Source organism: Colletotrichum karsti (genome assembly GCF_011947395.1).
Source record: "Colletotrichum karsti strain CkLH20 chromosome Unknown Scaffold7, whole genome shotgun sequence".
Classification (NCBI taxonomy): Eukaryota; Fungi; Ascomycota; class Sordariomycetes; order Glomerellales; family Glomerellaceae; genus Colletotrichum; species Colletotrichum karsti.
In genome coordinates, this window is record NW_024065907.1 from 154,410 (window position 1) to 172,474 (window position 18,065).

General features: G+C 55.6%; 4 protein-coding genes across 4 annotated transcripts; 2 read left to right on the forward strand and 2 right to left on the reverse strand.

The window, feature by feature from the left end:
- Window positions 1-2,682: 2,682 nt before the first annotated feature.
- Window positions 2,683-5,244, forward strand: CkaCkLH20_02895 (uncharacterized protein; the record flags this gene model as incomplete). Its single annotated transcript, XM_038885614.1, has 2 exons — window positions 2,683-4,533; window positions 4,582-5,244. The coding sequence occupies 2 exons, from the start codon at window positions 2,683-2,685 to the stop codon at window positions 5,242-5,244; spliced, it is 2,514 nt and encodes an 837-aa protein (XP_038748813.1).
- Window positions 5,245-5,444: 200 nt separating this feature from the next.
- CkaCkLH20_02896 (uncharacterized protein) lies at window positions 5,445-6,319 on the reverse strand (the record flags this gene model as incomplete). The annotated part of the gene is made up of 3 exons (XM_038885615.1): window positions 5,445-5,595; window positions 5,657-6,165; window positions 6,290-6,319. The coding sequence occupies 3 exons, from the start codon at window positions 6,317-6,319 to the stop codon at window positions 5,445-5,447; spliced, it is 690 nt and encodes a 229-aa protein (XP_038748814.1).
- A 1,463-nt stretch (window positions 6,320-7,782) lies between these two features.
- CkaCkLH20_02897 (duf803 domain-containing protein) lies at window positions 7,783-9,516 on the forward strand (the record flags this gene model as incomplete). The annotated part of the gene is made up of 1 exon (XM_038885616.1): window positions 7,783-9,516. The coding sequence occupies one exon, from the start codon at window positions 7,783-7,785 to the stop codon at window positions 9,514-9,516; it is 1,734 nt and encodes a 577-aa protein (XP_038748815.1).
- A 3,539-nt stretch (window positions 9,517-13,055) lies between these two features.
- On the reverse strand, window positions 13,056-17,866 carry CkaCkLH20_02898 (tetraspanin; the record flags this gene model as incomplete). The annotated part of the gene is made up of 6 exons (XM_038885617.1): window positions 13,056-13,328; window positions 13,377-13,609; window positions 13,683-13,856; window positions 17,137-17,233; window positions 17,291-17,604; window positions 17,662-17,866. The coding sequence occupies 6 exons, from the start codon at window positions 17,864-17,866 to the stop codon at window positions 13,056-13,058; spliced, it is 1,296 nt and encodes a 431-aa protein (XP_038748816.1).
- Between the last annotated feature and the right edge of the window lie 199 nt (window positions 17,867-18,065).

Here is an 18,065-nt window from a genome sequence, read left to right on the forward strand (position 1 = left end):
CAGACCTTTTACCGACACCATGGGAGGAATCGCCTGAAGACCAACAACAGGAGCAGGATGTGAGGCTGCAGCATAACAGCATAACCGACACAAAAAGTCACACACATACGCACACAACTCCTGCTTCCTCTGCTGGCGATCTATGCTGTGCAGTTCTGAACTTCAGAGGCGGCTGGGAAAGAGACCCGCGATGAGGCGATCCTATCCAGATCGCCCCTCCACCTAACCGTCCTAGCCACACGGGAAAGGGCAGCTTGAAACAAATCGATAGCCGCTACGCAGCACTCTCAGTCAATCACTCAGCGCAGCTCGGCAGCCAACCTTCTGTCGCGCCTGTCCTTGGCAGCATCTTCCGGGATGTCTTCCGCTCACAGATCTGTCCGTGTTCTGCTTTGCGACGGTTGAAAAGTAATGCTTGAATGAGCTGTTCACCGCAACCAGTCAATGTCGACGTTGTCGACCTCGGCAACCGTTGACAGCATCTAGGATTGACCCTTGTCCGTTCTTGTTCTCGAATCACTACAGATACGGATCGAGGGCGCTGCGCCGTAACTGCCCCCTACGCCATACCAAACCCGGGCCGGCGAGCATTGCCAGCTGGTTAGCTTCAATCTCCCCTCTGCTCATCAATCACCGGCCTGGCCAGGTCAGTCGAGCCAGTTCGCCAGGGAGGGTCCACCAGAGACGTCGTCAAGCCTCAAGAGTCAAGGGGCGCCCACTAGCAATCAGCGTGCTACTACATCGCAATTGGAATATGGAGGAATAGTGGAGGGATGTGCAGTCGGGCATTCGGGGCTTACGACATGTCCATTCGGAGGTAGGACGGGGCACGGCGGGCCTTTGCAGGGTATCCAGCCAGCTTTTCCTGCATCTGCTCTGCGAGACTGCGGTGTGCATCCACGGCGCGGACGGAGCCCATTCGACGCCGAGGATGAGGAGGAGTGGGAGGACGTGAGACCCTCACGCGCCGCCCGGCGTATTTTTCCCACGAGATCCCTCGGGTACGACGCGGCATGCGGCACCGCAGCCGCCAAACACTCTTCTGACAGGTGGCTTTTTCCTGATTGCTCTGGCGGCTTCTCTGGAATTTTTCCAGTCGCGTCTTGTTACACAGAATTTGCCCCAAGGATTTCGTACGACTCAGGCTCGAACGCGGAATCGACATGAACCAACGCTCACATTCACATTCCCCACGCTCGTCAGGTTTGTCTCATCCAATCCGAAAGTGCAATTCAAGGCCTTCCGCTAGAAAACAGACGGAGGACACCAGATGGGAGGCGGGAAGACAGGATGTGGCCTTTTGCCGGGTAACCCACGCTGCTTTTGAAGCAAGCCACTCCCAAACCCCATCGAAGAAGGGGAGGTCGGGAGGCTCACACGGGACACACGGGTCGATTTAACCTTCTGGGATGATCGCTTTGATCGCGGTCCAAGGTGTTGGGAACAGGTTCATCGATGCATCTCTGACCCGGACCGCCGCTTCTGAGGCAGGGTGCCTTGAGCAAAATTCGGTCTGATGACAAACTCGGCGTGGCTCTGAGATTGTCCCAAGCGTCTGGGCAAGTCTGGGCCTACCAGTCTGCAGGCCTTGACCTTTCTTCGTGATGTGCAAGACACGGCGGAAATAAGGGACGAGAACTGGACAAACTCCCAGGCCATCCATACCTCCTTCAGCCGCCCAGGAACTTCCAAACCACTCTGTCATGCAACGCAACCATTACGACCACGATGTCCCCTATTCCGGACTCCTGTCCGACCCCTGAAACCGAAAATTTCAAGAGCACCGGTCTCCAACGGTTCGCGGTCACTGGCGGGCGATCGTCGGACCTCTCTCTTGGCCGCATGCTGGGAAACCGGGGGTGTGGACAGCTGAGCAGTCCGCTGCCCGTTCGTGCCGTCGTCTCTGCGCGGTGATGATCAATCCTTTGGTGTCACGCCTCCGTTATTTTGGGCCGGTCACCCGTGATTCCACAGGCTCTGTGTCGGTTGCCGAACGACTCCGCCGCCGCGGACGCCGAACGGTTGTTCGTCCGACAATACCGAGTCGAGTCATCGTCGTACCTCGAAAATCCCTATTCTCTGACATATAGCAGGTTGATATGTTTAAACCAGTAGTATTCGCTTTCTGAACGGCTTGATGCCTGCTGGCAGGTGTCAGGTACGAACACCGCCGTCGTTCATTCGAGAAATGTTGCAAAAGCCATGGATCAGTATCCATGTCGCATCTCACTAAGCGTTGAAGCGTTGGTTGACTGTCACCGAGACCTGAGTAAACTCACGGAGATATTTCTTTTTAGACATCTACGCAATGCCATATTTTCCTATAATTATTCAGCCGCCGGTCGTCCTGGGAAACCCAAATCCAAATTCCAATTCCCATGGGAGCCAAAAGGTGCCCAAAAGCCATAGTGATGATGACATAAGCGATGATAAGATAAGCGGTGATGATGGCTTAAGTGTTTCTCCACTAAAGTTGTTCGCCATTTGGCGGCGACCGACGCGAAAACGGCCCCTGCGACGCGTCGAGACTTCAACGTTCAATCCATCTGCACCGACTTCATGCGCAATCATGTGACAAGCCTCATCAACGGTACAAACAACATCATTCTACTCTAGAAGCCCTGAGGTCTGTAGAATTTCTCCGTCAGCAATCTCATCTTTGAAGCGAGGCTGGGCTTCACCATGGCTCGCACAAAGGGCGGCAGCGGTCAGGCTGGCGGCGCAAACGGCAACCGAGATATCAGAAGTTTCTTTGCAGCTCGATCAGCTGCGAAGAAGGCTCAAGCTCCTCTAAGCTCTTCGCAAGCTGGCGGAGGCTCTACCGGATCATCCGCATCCCCGTCGTCTACTCCAGGTGTCGAACTTCCCAATGGTGGTGCACTGACTACCCACGTCCGAGATGTGAAGGCGCCATCGCCAAGGCAACCGCGAGGCAAGAGGAAACGGTCATCCATGGTACACGACGAGAACTCGAAACCAAACACCCAGAATCTCGATGGATTAAGCGCATCGCCTCCACAGCTGGCTGCAGTAGCAGCAACTAGCTTTACTACGTCAACCTCATTGTCCGACCTGCGTACTACTCCAAGTCTACCTTCCTCTGCGCAGAAGCGTTTGCTCCGTACACCTGGTAGCAAAGGGTCGAGAACAAAGGCGCCTAACGGTGCTTTTGTCGGTTTAAATATGCCACCTTCTGGGCGTGCCACTGGCTCAGCACGGAAAGTTCGATTCAGCTCCGCGCCCTCGACACCAGGCCGAGGTCAATCCCCCGAAGCAGAGGAGACGACGCCAGTGCGACTTCTATTCACTGGTGGGAAGAAGCCTGCGAGCGAGAGTCCGCCCGAGGCTCTGGCCACTGATCTTCCCTCTTTATCTGCCTTGAAGAAGAACAGACTACTCGACACGCCCAAGCGAGGACAGAAGGGGCAGGCGAAGGGCGATGACACGCCCAGCAGTTTGCCGTCTTTACCCGACCTGGCCAGCTCCCCCAGCATGCCTGCATCCCCGTCAACAGCGAGGAAGCGTTCTGTTTTGACCAGAGATGCGGTTATCAAAGGCTCGGATGAGGAAGACGACGAAGGCGACTTCTCTGACTGTTCTCTCCCGAGTCTCAATATGCTGGGCCCGAAGAGACAAGGAGCGGATCCATGCAGCACTCCAAGGGCGAAAAGGAGGGCGATGATGGTTCACAAGTCGCCGCTCACCATACAGCCCAAACACAAGTTCGACTTCAAGACCCTGGATGCGCACTCGAAGAGGCACGACGTCAAATTTGACAGTCCCAAGAGACCTCAACAGGCCGAGCTGAAGGACGAGGTGATGGCGGATGCCAACCCCAGCAAGTCCCGCCACAAATTGATCGAGATCGCCGGTGTCAAGTCCGAAGAGGATGCAGATAAGGCGATGAGGGCCATGGAGCGAACAAACACTTCTGGCCCGCAGACCAGGTGGTACTTCTTTAAGGAGGGAGATGCGCCGCCTCCTCGGTCTTTTCCCAAGAAGACTGCAAAAGAGGCCTGGTCATTCCTTGAAAAAGCCGGAACACGAGACAGACATTTCCTGTCCGGCATGCCTACTCGTCTTGCGGCTTCCATAGCATTGCCCGACGAGTTGTACCTATGGATCCTGAACATGTCGAACGTTGAAAAGATCGGCGTTCTGCGTGAGGAGTATAGCAAACTTGCTGCCGCGAATAAGAAACAGGTCAGGCGCCTCGTTACTCCTCAACAGCTCGCCGAGGTCTTTCGCCAACTGGGCGCTGCGGATCATGTAGGAGATGATACGCTGAAACCAGTTCGCGAGATACGAGATATATACGACGATCGAGACTGGAAGCCGCTTCTGTCATGTTTGAAATGGCTTCGCAAGGTTGCTGAGTATCTTCAACAAGATGCGATCACTTACGCAATCAAGATGCTGCTGCGCATGGCAGCCGACAAGATGGTCATCGAGAACCCGGACGTGCTCATGATACATCAGCAGGCGTTGGCGGCTTTGGTGAACAGAATTCAAGACGGCGTATGGAACGAATACGTAAGTTATGTGCCCTCGTCGAGCATGCTCCACGCTGACTTTGCCCAGTGCACTGAGATCTGCTCGTCTCTCTATCATGGATTCGCTCAGGCCTCACTGCGGATACTCCCGTTGATGTGCATGCCCGTCACCACGCCAAAATTGCATGAGCTACGGAGACGTCTGGCAATTGCGTTCTTCCTCCGGGATGCCGCACTAGCCAGCCGACACCCGGATCATGCCATGTCTGTCCGTCTTATCCTTGCCCGGGTGAAAGACAGCGACTTCCAGATTAACAACAAGACCGACTACGCCGACCTCAAGGCGCAGGTCTTGCTTCTCGATATGGCCGTGGACGACGGCTCGTTCGTTCCGGATGAGGATGACAAGGAACACCAGAAGACGTTCAACGCCGAGGTTGACGACCTCGCGAGACGTCTCAAGGCCATCTGGCGTGGTATTAATGATACCGGCGCGGCCAACCTCACGCGCACAGAAGCGAAGAGCGTGCTGGAATGGGTCGGACAACGTCTGTCGTACTCTGTGCGCACCCGGCCTCCCCCTACGCAGAGCATTTTCGGTGACCAGGGGCCGTCGTCAGCTAAGAAGAGAAGACAGCAAGACTTTATGAAGAAGTTCGTGCACGCCAGGAAAAGCAAGCCGGAGGCGGACGCCATTAAGGAAGAGTCGTCTTCAGATGCTAGCGAGGACTTTGTAACAGCGATTGGTTAATGATAATGCACTTGTAGTATAATGACAACTACCTAATACGCCAACGGTTGGCCACGACCATACAGCATCTAAGATACACCACAGGAAGGGTTTCAAACAGGGCGGCGTCGGGGAGTCCTTCATGCAGCGATGGTTACTTTCCAGCCCGGGACGAGGCTGAGGGAGGTTTTGCAGGGTGCAGTTCGGAAAGGGGTGTCTGTTTAGTCGGTGAATCTGCGGTTGGGGTTCTTTCCAAACAGGGTCTCTCTAACGGCCGGCAAAGAGGTGTCTTGGAGAAGGTTTAGACGCTCTTCGAATGTGTTGTTGATCTCAATCTTTCCCTTTCCACCAATGATGAAGACACCTCCGGCGCTGTGTGCTCGCGTTAGTCCATATCTCCAGCAATGTGCATACGGTTCCGTGGCGAACGTACCTCTCCGCGGGCAAGGGGTCCGACTCGTCAATCTTGGCGGCGGCGTCCTTGCCGAGCTCCTTCTTGTAGTCCTTGACGGCCTCGTCGATGGCCTTCTTGACGATGTCGAAATCGGCCTTGCGGGCGCGGATCTGGACCTCGGGCTCGTTGAGGGCGTAGAGGCCCTCGAGGACGAGGCCCTTGAGGACGGCCTGGTACTTGGCCTTGTCCTTTGTGCCGTCGGCGAGCTTCTTGCGGGCGGCCTCGAAGATGTCGTCGAGGAGCTCCTGGCGGGCGCCGAGGACCTTGAGACGGGTCTTGTTGGTGACGGTGGAGCGGGTGATCTGCAGCGACATCTGGGCCTGCTTGAACTTCTTCTCGTACTGGGTGTCGATGGCGTCCGTCTCCTGGCGGACGAGCTTGGACTTTTCGATTGCGAACTCCTCGTTGGCCTTGATCTCGATCTCGCGGGCCTTCTCCATCGCCTCCTGCTTGATGAAGGCCGTCATCTTGCGGAGCTCCTGACCGACCTGTTTGAAAGGGGAACACCCATTGTATCAGCATCGATCGCATCCTACGTGTCGGCGAGCGGGACGAGGGAGGAACAGGGTGGGATTCGTGAGGCCGCGAGGGGGGGGGGGGGGGCGCCCTTACTTGGTCGTCGGTCAACGGTGCGTGCGACATGCTGGGCGGTTTGATTGAGCGACTTTGTTCAATTAAGATATCGAAAACGAGGGTGGAGGATGCGAATTCGGGATCGCGGAGAGGTCGAGATGAAGCCTGACAGCCCGGTGGGGGTTAGGGCGGATGGGAGGGGTGGGCGTTATGGGAAAGGGTTCGTGGTTGAATGAAGCTGTTGTTGACGAGTGTCGATGCTACTACCTACCAAGCCGCCAGTAGCAAGCATCACTGGACGGACGTTCGGGCCAGCTCCAAGCAGCAGCACCAAGGCCAGTCGACGGGTACCTCGACTCCATCAGCCACACGCAGGCGCGGCTCTGACTGGCTGCGCCGGCTGCTCCAGTAAATGCGGGCCGGTCGTGGTGCCCCACATGGACTGCCACAGATGACCCGTGCGTTTGATGCTGCTCCAGCCTCACTTTTTGGGTGTCTTTCTGGGCCAGTGACATCACGCAGCACCGAGAATGCGATAAGATAATGTGACAGTTGCAATTCAGCTGGCGCCGGCCCGTCTCACGCTCGCACCGCCACACGAGTAAGGTACCGCACTACTGAATCAATGCAGCCCAGAGGCAGTAGCCGGGAGGGTCCCTTACTGCGTTTCTGCGTGCTTGCAGCAGGGCCATGTACCTCCCTGACCTTGGGCTCCTCACTGGAGAGAGAGATGTGGGTGCCTCCTCCCCCCCATTTTCGCCAGCAAAGCCGGCAACAAGCAACCCAATTTGGGCCAGACCGACGGGACAGCCAGCGGCCATTGCGTCGTGCATGTCAACGTACGTCTGTCTGGTGTTTCGAGCTGAGCCATGATCTAACAAAGTGTTCACCGACTCCGGCCATGTGGAAACTCCGTATTTTATAACACGCATTAACCTGTACACGCAAACATCTTCAACTCGCCCGTCGCGGCCCTTTTTCCCTCCTCCTCTTCCTCCTCTGCCTCCTCCCTCGAGCAACGCTGTGTCGATCGAAACCGAAGCAACCCAGAGCGAATCCTCCTCCCCGATTACCTACGTCCCGTCCAGTCTGCTGCAAGCTCTCTGGCCTTGGCGGCTAAAGATCATCACCTGGGAGGTGGTAGATCAAGTGGCGGGCTTTCGCTAGACAGCCTTCAACACCACTACTGCGTACAGCAACGTTTTTTTTGGTTCACTAGAGGCGCTTCCGTAAGGGTTCTTGCATCCGTCAAAATAAAACGTCCGACCGCCCACGCTCCCCCGATTGCGATTTCATCCGGTCCGACTCGGGCTCGAGGAGAGACACGACACACGGCAAAAAAGCGCTAGGGTAGAAGGGAGGGATACGACGGTTGCGCGGATAACAAGGGACGAACGAAATCAATCCATGACACCGAGGGCCCGCCGCGACATCTTCCTTCTCAACCGCCGCCGCCAGATGACCGACAGCTAGCTGCTCGCGCGCGCAATGGGGTCCCTTGGCGGCATCTCCCCCGGGGGGACAATCGCCGTATGCTTCCTCGCCCTCACAGCCCGATTGTCTTAGATGCTCACGAGATCCCCCGGCTAACACTTGTCCTCGACTCTTCGCAGATCGGAATCATCGTAGGTCTACTCTCGACCAGCGTTCAGAGCCTGGGCCTGACGCTACAACGAAAATCGCACATCCTCGAAGACGAAAAGGGCCCGCATGAGATCCGCAGGCCGCCGTACCGGAGGGGCAGGTGGCAGCTGGGCATGGGAATGTTCATCGCCGCCAACCTGCTCGGTAGCTCCGTCCAGATCTCGACCCTCCCTCTCCCCGTCCTCTCGACCCTGCAGGCCTCGGGCCTCGTCTTCAACTCGATATGCGCCACCCTCATCCTCAACGAGCCCTTCACGAGGTGGTCGCTCTGGGGCACCCTGCTCGTATGCGCCGGCGCCGTACTCATCGCCGTCTTCGGCGCAATTCCCGCGCCAGCCCATAACCTCCGCGAACTCCTCGATCTACTCGGCCGCCGGCCCTTCGTGATATGGATGATCATGCAGGCCCTGCTGGTCCTCTCCATCGCCATCACCATCGACTGCCTCGACGCCTTCACGAGCCTGTCGACCAACTCGCGCTTCCGGTTCGTCCGCGGGCTGTCATACGGTTGTATAAGCGGCATAGTGTCCGCGCACTCGCTGCTGGTCGCCAAGTCCGCAGTCGAGCTCATTATCAAGACCATCGCCGACGGCGATAACCAGTTCGTTCACTGGCAGGCCTGGGTCCTGGTTCTCGCGTTGGTCACGCTGGCCCTGAGCCAGCTGTACTACCTTCACCGCGGCCTTAAGCTTGTCTCGACGTCGGTCCTATATCCAATGGTCTTCTGCATATATAACATCATTGCGATCCTGGACGGCTTGATTTACTTCAAGCAGACCGACCTTATTAATCCTCTACGCGGCGGGCTTATCGCGCTCGGAACCGTCATTTTACTATCAGGCGTTCTGGCGCTGTCCTGGCGCCTCAGCGACGAACAACATACTCCCGGCGTCGGCCAGTCGTCGCTGGCTCCCGGCCTGGGTCTCGTGGAAGACACGGAAGACGAAGAGGAGTCTCTCCTTGGCGGCGACGACCTGTACAGCCTTCACGAAGAAGACGACCCTCTCCCCGTACAGTACTCGACCTTCAACGTGGCCAGCGGCGAGACCACGCCCCTTACACCCAGCCGTCCAAAGAAGGGTAGGAGATGGCAGGAACGAGCCGAAATTTGGGGCGAGCTCGAGGATCGCGATGCACCAAGCACGCCCATCTCGCGCAAGCGTTCCAGTACCATGCCTGACATCACTGAGTCCACCTCCCTTCTCGCCCACCACCGCCGCTCAAGCGGCACAAAACAGCCCCAAACATCGTCTTCAGCGGAGCCGGGCCCCAGCAGCGAGTCCCCCTCACAACGCCGGCCCGTGGGCCGCAGGCGGCGTAAGTCAACGGGCTTCCCGGGCTTCACGGCCCGCCGTCGCCGTAAGAGCCAGAGCAGCCAGCCCTCGCTGCAGGAGGCACTCAGCGGGGTCTGGAAGCTCAAGTGGTGGCGGTCCGGCGGTGACGAGGGCGCGCCGCCGAGTAGTAGTGGGAGCTGGTCCGTGTTCCGCGACGAGCCGAGGCCGGACAGCAGCGGTAGCGCGCAAGGAGGGCGGAGGGGGGAGAACGGCGGCGGCGGCGGCGACGGGGCCCAGCAGCATGATAGGGGGCGGGGCGGCCGGCCTAGTGACGATTCGCCTGTATGAGTATATCGGATTTTCATGTCTTTATTCAACACCTTTTTTCTTGGGTTCTTCATTTTCCTTCTCAACTTCCCCAGAGCATCAGAATCTATGTGTGCCCACTTTCATGCGAACGCGTGTCTTCCCACCGCACCCCCTTATTCTCCCCCCCTTTTTTTTCTCCCGCCTCAATGTGTAATGCTTGTGTGTATGTACATTGTGGTGTTTTGAGGCGCGGAAAAGGAGGGGTGGGATTGAAAGCATTTAGGCATTTAGGGGTTGAAGCAGGTGGTTGTCATGGTGGATGTTTCATCTAGATATACAGCGTGTGGGTAGGGTGCTTTGTTGCATCTTGGGATCGCAGACCAAGACCCCTTCCCACGGTTCCTCAGATCCCCCTTTGGGAGGGACGGGATTCTTCGAAAGTATGATATTTATTATTGTTCGATATGCCTCGTTGATGAACACATTGTCGCGTCTTCGGTGAGTTTTGTGTGTGGGTGTATGGTAGAGTTGCATCGTACGCTTTGATGTATTCGGCGGGCGCCTTGTGAAGTCTTATAAGCACTTGAAGTTGATTGCTCAGTCGGATCCTCGACTTGGCCAAGTTTTCAGGCTGAGCGACCAGTCGGGACGGGAGGCGTCGGAAAGCAGTTCACACGTCTACAGCCTGCCTGAACGTGGCCCCCGGCTGATCGGACTACGGCTGGAGAAGACGGTTTAGTGTCGACGGAGGAGACGTTGTTTTGAAGGAGAGTCATCACAACTATGTTGGCCACCCGGGAATATACACACCACGACTAGTTTGCGTGATCGTTGGAGTAAGGACTTCGTGATTTATACTGCCACTTAAGGTACACGGGGAGATATGCTAGCTCCCAATGTTTCGAACCTGCTAAGTGATCTTCGTATGGTATTTCTGGATACGGGCAAGACTTGTCGAGACCGATGATCCGGTCCAGCGTCTGGATGTATCTCCGTTCTCAGGTCTCTCTGTTGTCGAAAAGCGTAGAGTGTAGCCGGCCAGCCACTTTGAGCTTGGGGAACATGAGTGTGATCTTAGCCGCGAAACTAATCACCCCCTGAGAAACAGGAGGTGGAAGTCGTGATCGGAATGAACGGTGTTGGTCAGAACAGACGGCAAGCCAACGAAGTCCCTCTTCCTGCTGGCTATGAAATCGTATCTCGAAGCCTATGTCGTTGTCGGCATCCGGGGAAACTGTCCGACCACATACCCCCGGTGGTTCCCCCCGTCCCGGAATGCGCCATGCGGCGCCGCACAACGCGGGCCCTCCGCACAGGGTTCCACAGCGGCCCCCGGCTGCGGCGTTGTCCGGCGTCGACGGCTCCACACCCGCCGCCTCCGGCCCGGGCCACAAGATTCGACGGGGCTTGGGACAGCGGTACAGAGCTTGCCTCCGTCCCGGACTAAGGTACCTTACTTGCTGAGCTTATACGTACGAGTACTGTTTCCGTTTCCGCGCGAGCTTTGGCATCTCACCTTTACATAAATGTATCCCCCATCGTCTCTGCGGTGGCCATCACAGCGAAAAAACATCCTGCCCGCAAAGTCCTCGTGCCATCTTCCTTCTTCGCGGCTTCCACGTGGCGAGAGTTGATCCGTTGTAGTCTACAAAGCCACGTCATCCAAGTACCGAACCAGATTCGCTGAGTGACGGTATTTGTAATGTTCATTGTCGTTATCGACCTGGTCGAGTTTGTGTGCAATGGGCACTCATACACAGACGTTGGAACTGGATTTATCGACCATGTGCAGCCTTTGCTTTCTTGCAGCAAGATGGAGTGCGCCGTCACGGCCATAATTGCATCTCTCGAGGGCACAGCACATCAACCCCTCAAATCTACGAATCACCAAGCTGAAGTATCCCAGTGCTTCGAATGACTAACGACCCACCGAGATCATATCACACCAACATCAAACAAAAATAGACCGTCCTCGCCAAAACCAGCAAAGAGACAGCAAAAGACAAACGCCCTTACAACGAGAGTTTACGCGTGACGGCTTCTCTTAGTGAGATACTGCAGTGGCGGAGGGGGAAAAAAGGGGTCCCAGCTGACTCGTCATCGTTCGTGTTGTGTCGTGCATATAGGCACGTAGGCATACATCGGATGAAATGGCGCGTCGGACAGACATATACCTCTCCACGGAAAGAGGTACAGAAATGCCGCCATAAATGTTCAACGATGTCTACCTCGAGTACATCGTGGACGGGAATGGAGGAAAACCCCAGTGGAGTGGACTTACCCTCTGAAGCGAGGGGTTGAACATGATCTTGATATCCGCCGGGGTGTCTCATGCCCGGTGAACCAGAACGATGCTGTAGCAAACCGATCCGCCAGACTTCAGTTCATTCTCGTCATTCCAAAAAGAACCACGCACATCATCGCAAAGCCTAAGCCAAGCTAGATAGATATTAAATCCCAAAGAAAGCACTCTCGCCCCCCACTGCAACGTCGTCTACCCGAAATCGCCGCCTCTCGTCTATCTCCCGCACTTTGTTTAATGCGGGGGAGAGACCAGCCAGATGAGCGGTGTTTTATCTCAAACCTCCCCTATCCGAACCCCTCATTGGTCCATTCACGCATCGCGAACCCGCCGGGGTTTACTTGGCGTGTTTAATCCTAGACAAACAATATTCTATTTCGAGCAGTTTGGCAGTTTGCGTTCTATCGACGTTACTTTGTGTGTTTTCCTGCAGTAAAACTGGATGAGATGGGCGATACTTTGGGGGCCGGCGTTTGGCAGATAGATTATCGGCCTCTTGGCTCCCATTTACGTGGTTCACGGCGCCGCGTCAGATACATGCTCAGTTTAACGACGAAGATCGATTTGGTTATGGACCGAAATTGTGTATATATGCGCGCCGCTGCTGTCCCAACCTGCCCGAGGATGACCTGCGATCTGTTGGCTCGCTCACTTTCCGTCAAAACGTACGACACATACGCTCACAATCACGGCACGATACGGGACGCAGACGAAGATTTAAGTAACAGATTCCTTTCAGGGCAAGTTCCCCCCTTTTTACAGAACAGAGATAATCAACACTAAAAATCTATATATGGTGTCCACACATACAAAAAAAGGGATCCAGAGAGGTAGGTTGGTGAGAGAGGAAAAGAGGAAGAGAGACTAGGTGGCCGTCACGCAAAACAGACTTTCGCTCGAATATCTCCGTCCAGATTTCGTTTCCATGCGTCAAAGAGTCGTAGCCATGCCCCTACCTCGGCCGAGGAGGGGCTGGGCTCAGGAGATGCCAAAAAAGGGGGGAGAAGGTTTGATTGTTTCTGCCTGTCCACATTGTCTAAGGAGGTGGTGGTGTTCAACATTATGGCCAATCAATGGCCGCGGGCGGACGAGGTAAGGCGATTTCATTCTTTCCCGTCCGAAAAGCAGGAACGAGGGGTCAAGCGTGCATGACACGCCGTCGCCCTTTTCCACAGCAAAAAAAAGGAGTCATCCAAGGAGAGACGAGAAATGGTTGCCACGCAATTTGGCCTGCGGCTGTGCCCCGAAAAGGGAAGCAGGGAAGTCCCTCCTTTCCTTAGAATCCACGGTAGCCGGCCTTCTCGTCGATGTGGCGGTAGCGTTCGCGCTCCTTGCGGTCCTTGAGGAGCATGGCGGTACACACGACGAGGAGGGCGTCGACGGCGACCATTCCGTACACGCCGGTGAAAATGTTGTCGACGAAGACGTTGGCGAAACTCGTGATCGGGGTGGCGCAACCGCGCTGGAGGGCAGCGGCAGCGGGACTGGGGCACTGGACGTCGGTGATGAAGGCGGGAGACGTGCTGTTGAAGTATCCGCAGCATTGGAACTGGTGTTGTTAGTCGACATCAACCTCGAGTTGAGAAGCTCCACTTACGGCAGTCTGCATTAGTTCTTGAACGCTGGGATCGGCGGCAATCCAGAGCTTGCCAAAATCGGCCTTGGTCGTGAGGGTCAGGACCCAGAGGTAGGTACCGACGACGAGACTGAAGAGGCCGCAGAAGGTGACGAGGTAGCCTGAGAGCTTGAGCCAGCCGCGGGCGGGGGTGATCATGCCCGGGATGGTGAAGAGGAAAGTGACGAAAATGAAGACGGCATTCGCGATACCGGCTGGTCGGTGTTAGTATTTCCTGATGCCATGAAGCCGCAGACCAAAAGACGGTCTCGTCCTTTCAATACGTACCGGTCAGAGGAAACTGCTTGGTGAGCAATTTCGTAGCGGCCTCTACGCCTTCTTTCGGTATATCGTTGAGGGTGTTCTGGTTGATGACGGAGTAACCGAGAAGGAGGGCTCCGGTGATGGCGAAGATGATGTCGGCCACGACGTAGGCCATCAGCACCTTGTTCGCCATGATTGCTGTCGCGAAAACTGAGCAGCCCCGAGACCCGAGAGAGTTGTCGCCCGGAGAGACTTGGCTGCTCCTCTACCGTTCAGATGATCCTCCTCTTTCGGAATCCTCCTCTTGAATAGTTTTTAGATTTTTCGGGTTTAGATCTGACGGCCGGCGTCTTGATTGTCGTTTTTCGATTTTCGATTTACGAAGAGTTAAAAATTCGCTTGCGGTATCGTCGGGTTCGCTGTCGTGGTAAGGACTGTCTTCGACCAGCAAAAAGAAACGGAACCTCCACCACCCAGCGGGGACGATCGCAACGAAGAGAAAAAAAAAAGGTGATAGAAAGAAGGGAGGCGACGAACCGAAGGTATCGTCAAAGAAGTGAATAAGGTCGATTTGAACGATAGTACAAGAACGTGAAGATTGCCAAAGGTCGTTCTCCAAAAAAGACACCCAGCTTCGCGGAGGATTGAAGGAATGGGAAGGAAAAGTGAGGAGTCGCAAGCGCAAGTCTGAGGAGGACGGTGGAACGGGAGAGCGGCCGGTATCCACAATACTGTCTCGTCCGAGACTTGTTCTGGCCAGGGAGACCCTAGAGAGAATCGCCAGACTCTTGGTGCCAGGAGAAGGACCCGTATCGAGTAGGGAATTCGAGAGAACGAAAGTGAGTGGTTGTTGAAGTGTGAATGGGTGACAACCGGCGGGAGGGTGGCTTGATGAGCAGGGAGCAGGGGGGGCTCTAGGCCACTGGGCGTTCGGTGTTCCTGGCCTTGGTAGGTTACGTAGTACGTACACACACGATTGGGGCGCGGCGGCAGGACCCCTCGTCTTTTTTCGGTGGCTCGAACAGCAGATGGGAGAATAAGAAACGCACCAGAAACAGCTGGGGACCAGCCCACCAATGCGACACTGTGTCTTGTGTGGAAGAAGTCGAGAAATTGTATGCAAAAGACGGTGTGAAAAGAAGGGAGATAGTAGTCAGATGGACTGTGGAAGAGGAAAGGGAGGTCACGATGATTCGGGTTCCCTGACGAGACGTGTTTCAGGGCCGAGGGGCGACCTCATGCAGGCGGCAAGGCACGCGCCAAAACCAGGGCCGTGCAACGACCAATGCCGGGTTTATAGCCAATCATGACGCTCAAAATGTCCAAGAGTCGCCTGATTGGGGTGGTCGTCCGTTTGGCCCAATTGCTTAGGGCTGGCTTGGCCCCGGCTACCGTTTGGATGTACCTCTTCACCGGAAATCATATGAAGAAATACATATCTCCCACTTTACGTCGAGCCATGGTAGATGTCTGCAACGCCGGGGCTTACTTCAGCGGACGACGGTTCGCAAGGGAAAGCGAGCGAGCTGGACTTACATCATCCTCTGGAGCGAAAAAGAGAAACAGGAGACGAGCCAGCAGAGCCTCCTAAGACCCTTAGTACGTCGAATATGCACAAAAGTCGTAAGGAACGGCACTACGGCACTTGAACGACGAGACATGTTGCAGCCGCCGTCCAAATACTACTCTACACACGCGTCCATCACAAACGAATCTCGACCGGCTTTTCCCCTGACCTTTCAGGCTTCCATCTTCACATCCCACGGCTTCCTCCGAACAAATTAATTACTAGCGCGTCTTCTTTCCGACTCGTACGAAAGACCCCGGAGGAACTCTACGAATCGAGACGAGGATGTTAATTGACAGTCGACACTGCCCCTCATCGCACGAGCTAAACCAACGGTCTCGCCTTTCTTCAGCGCCGGTGGCACGACATTACCGCCCGCTCATTGCTCAACGTCCAATTTCCATCTTCTTGGCTCCCCTGCCACAGCCGCTTTTCCCCACTACCTTACTCTGAACAAGGTGTGCCCCGAGATGGCCGACCAAAAAAAGGTCCAGTGGACTGCGGTCGCGCTCGGGAACGACATCAGGGATCAAGGCCGCTAGCGCCATCTCAGGCCCTCCTTTTATGCCCAAATCAGTCAGTCGGTGGAATTCTCTCTCTCCCGCGTTGCCTCACCTATTCTTCATTTCTCATCGGTCTGCTGTGCCGCTGAAGGATCAGAGCCTCACGAGGGGTCTTTGACCTCTTCCCCATCGGCTGTTTTCCAGGCTGCGTTGTTTGGACGCCCAGACCTGTCACTCATCAACCTCGCTTCTTGCTCCTCCACGCGACTCGAGTTGTTTGTAGTGCGGATACGGCTTCCCCATCTGCCATCTCAGTAATTGATGCAGCAAACCAAGTGGCATAAAATGCACAGCCGTTGACGCGTGCCTTCAGGCCCTGCGTCGTTTCGCGCATCTTGCGTTCCCGCTTCCGTTCCGTTCCCGTCCTGTGTGTGTGTGTGTGAGTGTGTTCGATTCATGAGATCGAGAGAAACGAGTGCGCGAGCCTCATCTCCCCGGCAAGTCAATGCCGTGTGCAGACAGCTTTGCATTCACATCATCAACCACTTATCGAATCTGGACCGTGTCTGTTCCAGCTCGTCCAGTTCCATGGCTCGCTACCGAGATCTACTGCTGATTGCTGAAGCGGTAACTCGTTTCGATCTGTTTTCATCCGATGGTCAGTCAGTATTTCTTCCATTGGTGAGATGACTAAGCAGCTTCACGGCCCATTCTCACACAACAAACCGCACAACCGTGGAACACCGGAAATACGGCTTTGCTTCGTTCATTGAGCCTGCCTGTTATGATATCCTGCTTCTAGCTACTAGAGATGACATGTAATTGCTAATACAAAGATTGCAGGCAGGCTGGTTTCGCTGGCCGTGAGAGTCACAGGTAGCAAAAATGGCCCCACCTCAACCCTCACCGCCACCACACACACATTCTTCAAATCTGCAAAAAGGAATGGGCCCTAACCAGGGATCGAACCTGGGACCTCTCCCAGAATGAATTATCGTGAAGACAACCCTAAGGGAGAATCATACCGCTAGACCATCAGGGCGGACGAGAAGCTGAATGCTTGCTGCTTGTTGAGGTGGCCTGACGCGAATCTTACTCAAGGAGGGCTCGATGGGGGGCGGTGGACGCGACTAAGGGCACCAGAACCACGAGTCACGACAGGGATACCCGAAAAGACGGATATCGGAACGCACGCTGAGACAAGTACGACAGTCCCGATGGAGCGAATCACTTACGGCCCAGTTCAACCTCCTGCGCCGCATCTGCCATGTCGGAGAATTGTCGATCATCTTATCTCGGCCTGCTAACGAAGTTCATAGCCCTCTTGCGATCCCCTGCATCCCTCGGTTTTCCATGCCGACACTTCCACCGTCCCATTCTTAGCAGTATGGCAGGGAAGTATCTGAACAGCTCCCGGCGATGAACTTTTGACCGGCCTTGGGTCGGTCGGCTTCGAAGACCTGCGCGGAGGGATCCAAGATGCGGTCGATGATGTGCACGACGCCCTTTCCCTTCGTCAGCGGCATACCTACATAACCAACGTTCAAGCCGGGCCAACATACCTTGGTGACTCTCAAGTTCCCCTCCGTGACAGTCGCGACGTCGTTCAGCCACAATTTCCCGTCCTTGACCCGCGTGCCGACGTACAAGTACGACCCCGTCTGGATCCGCGTCGCGGTCTCGTTGAAAAGGCTCGTGTCGAGCTGCGTGTTGGGCACGTAGTGGTGCTGCACGAGGTTCCCGAGCCACCACTTCCCCTTGGGCGTCGCCGTGAAGGTGTTGAAGTATTGGCCCGTGTGCTTCGTGAAGGCGTCGTTGGAGGGGGCGAAGAAGGTGAAGTCCCACGTCGGAGCGGTGTCGAACGCCTCGGTGAAACCTGTGCGTGGCCTGCTTAACATTTGCGACCGCGGGAGTTGAGGTGATTGGCACATACCTGCGGAACCGTTTAGGACTGTCGCCAGCTCGGTCAAGTCGCTTCTGGACTTGACAAAGTCCCAGAGCGTGGTTACTCCCGGTGCCTTCGGCGGCACGTACGTGCCGTCCGGCTTTGGTGCGTAGGAGAGGGGTTTCCGATCGAACGGGTCCGAGGCGACCAGAGACACGAAGACAAGCGCGCCCAAGATGCTGGGCAGTCTCATTCTGAAGTTGCTGAAACGACTTGGCACAGTTTACTGTCGTTTTGATTGAAGGAGACGGAATTCTGCTTCCTTTATTGCAAGACAGCTGAATCAAGAACTCTTTACGTTGAGGTTCTTGCTTATTCCATACACAGTTTACTAAGCAGTGAGGGATTTGAGCGTAGTGAAGGGCAGGAAGCGCCGGGCCAATGTTCACCGG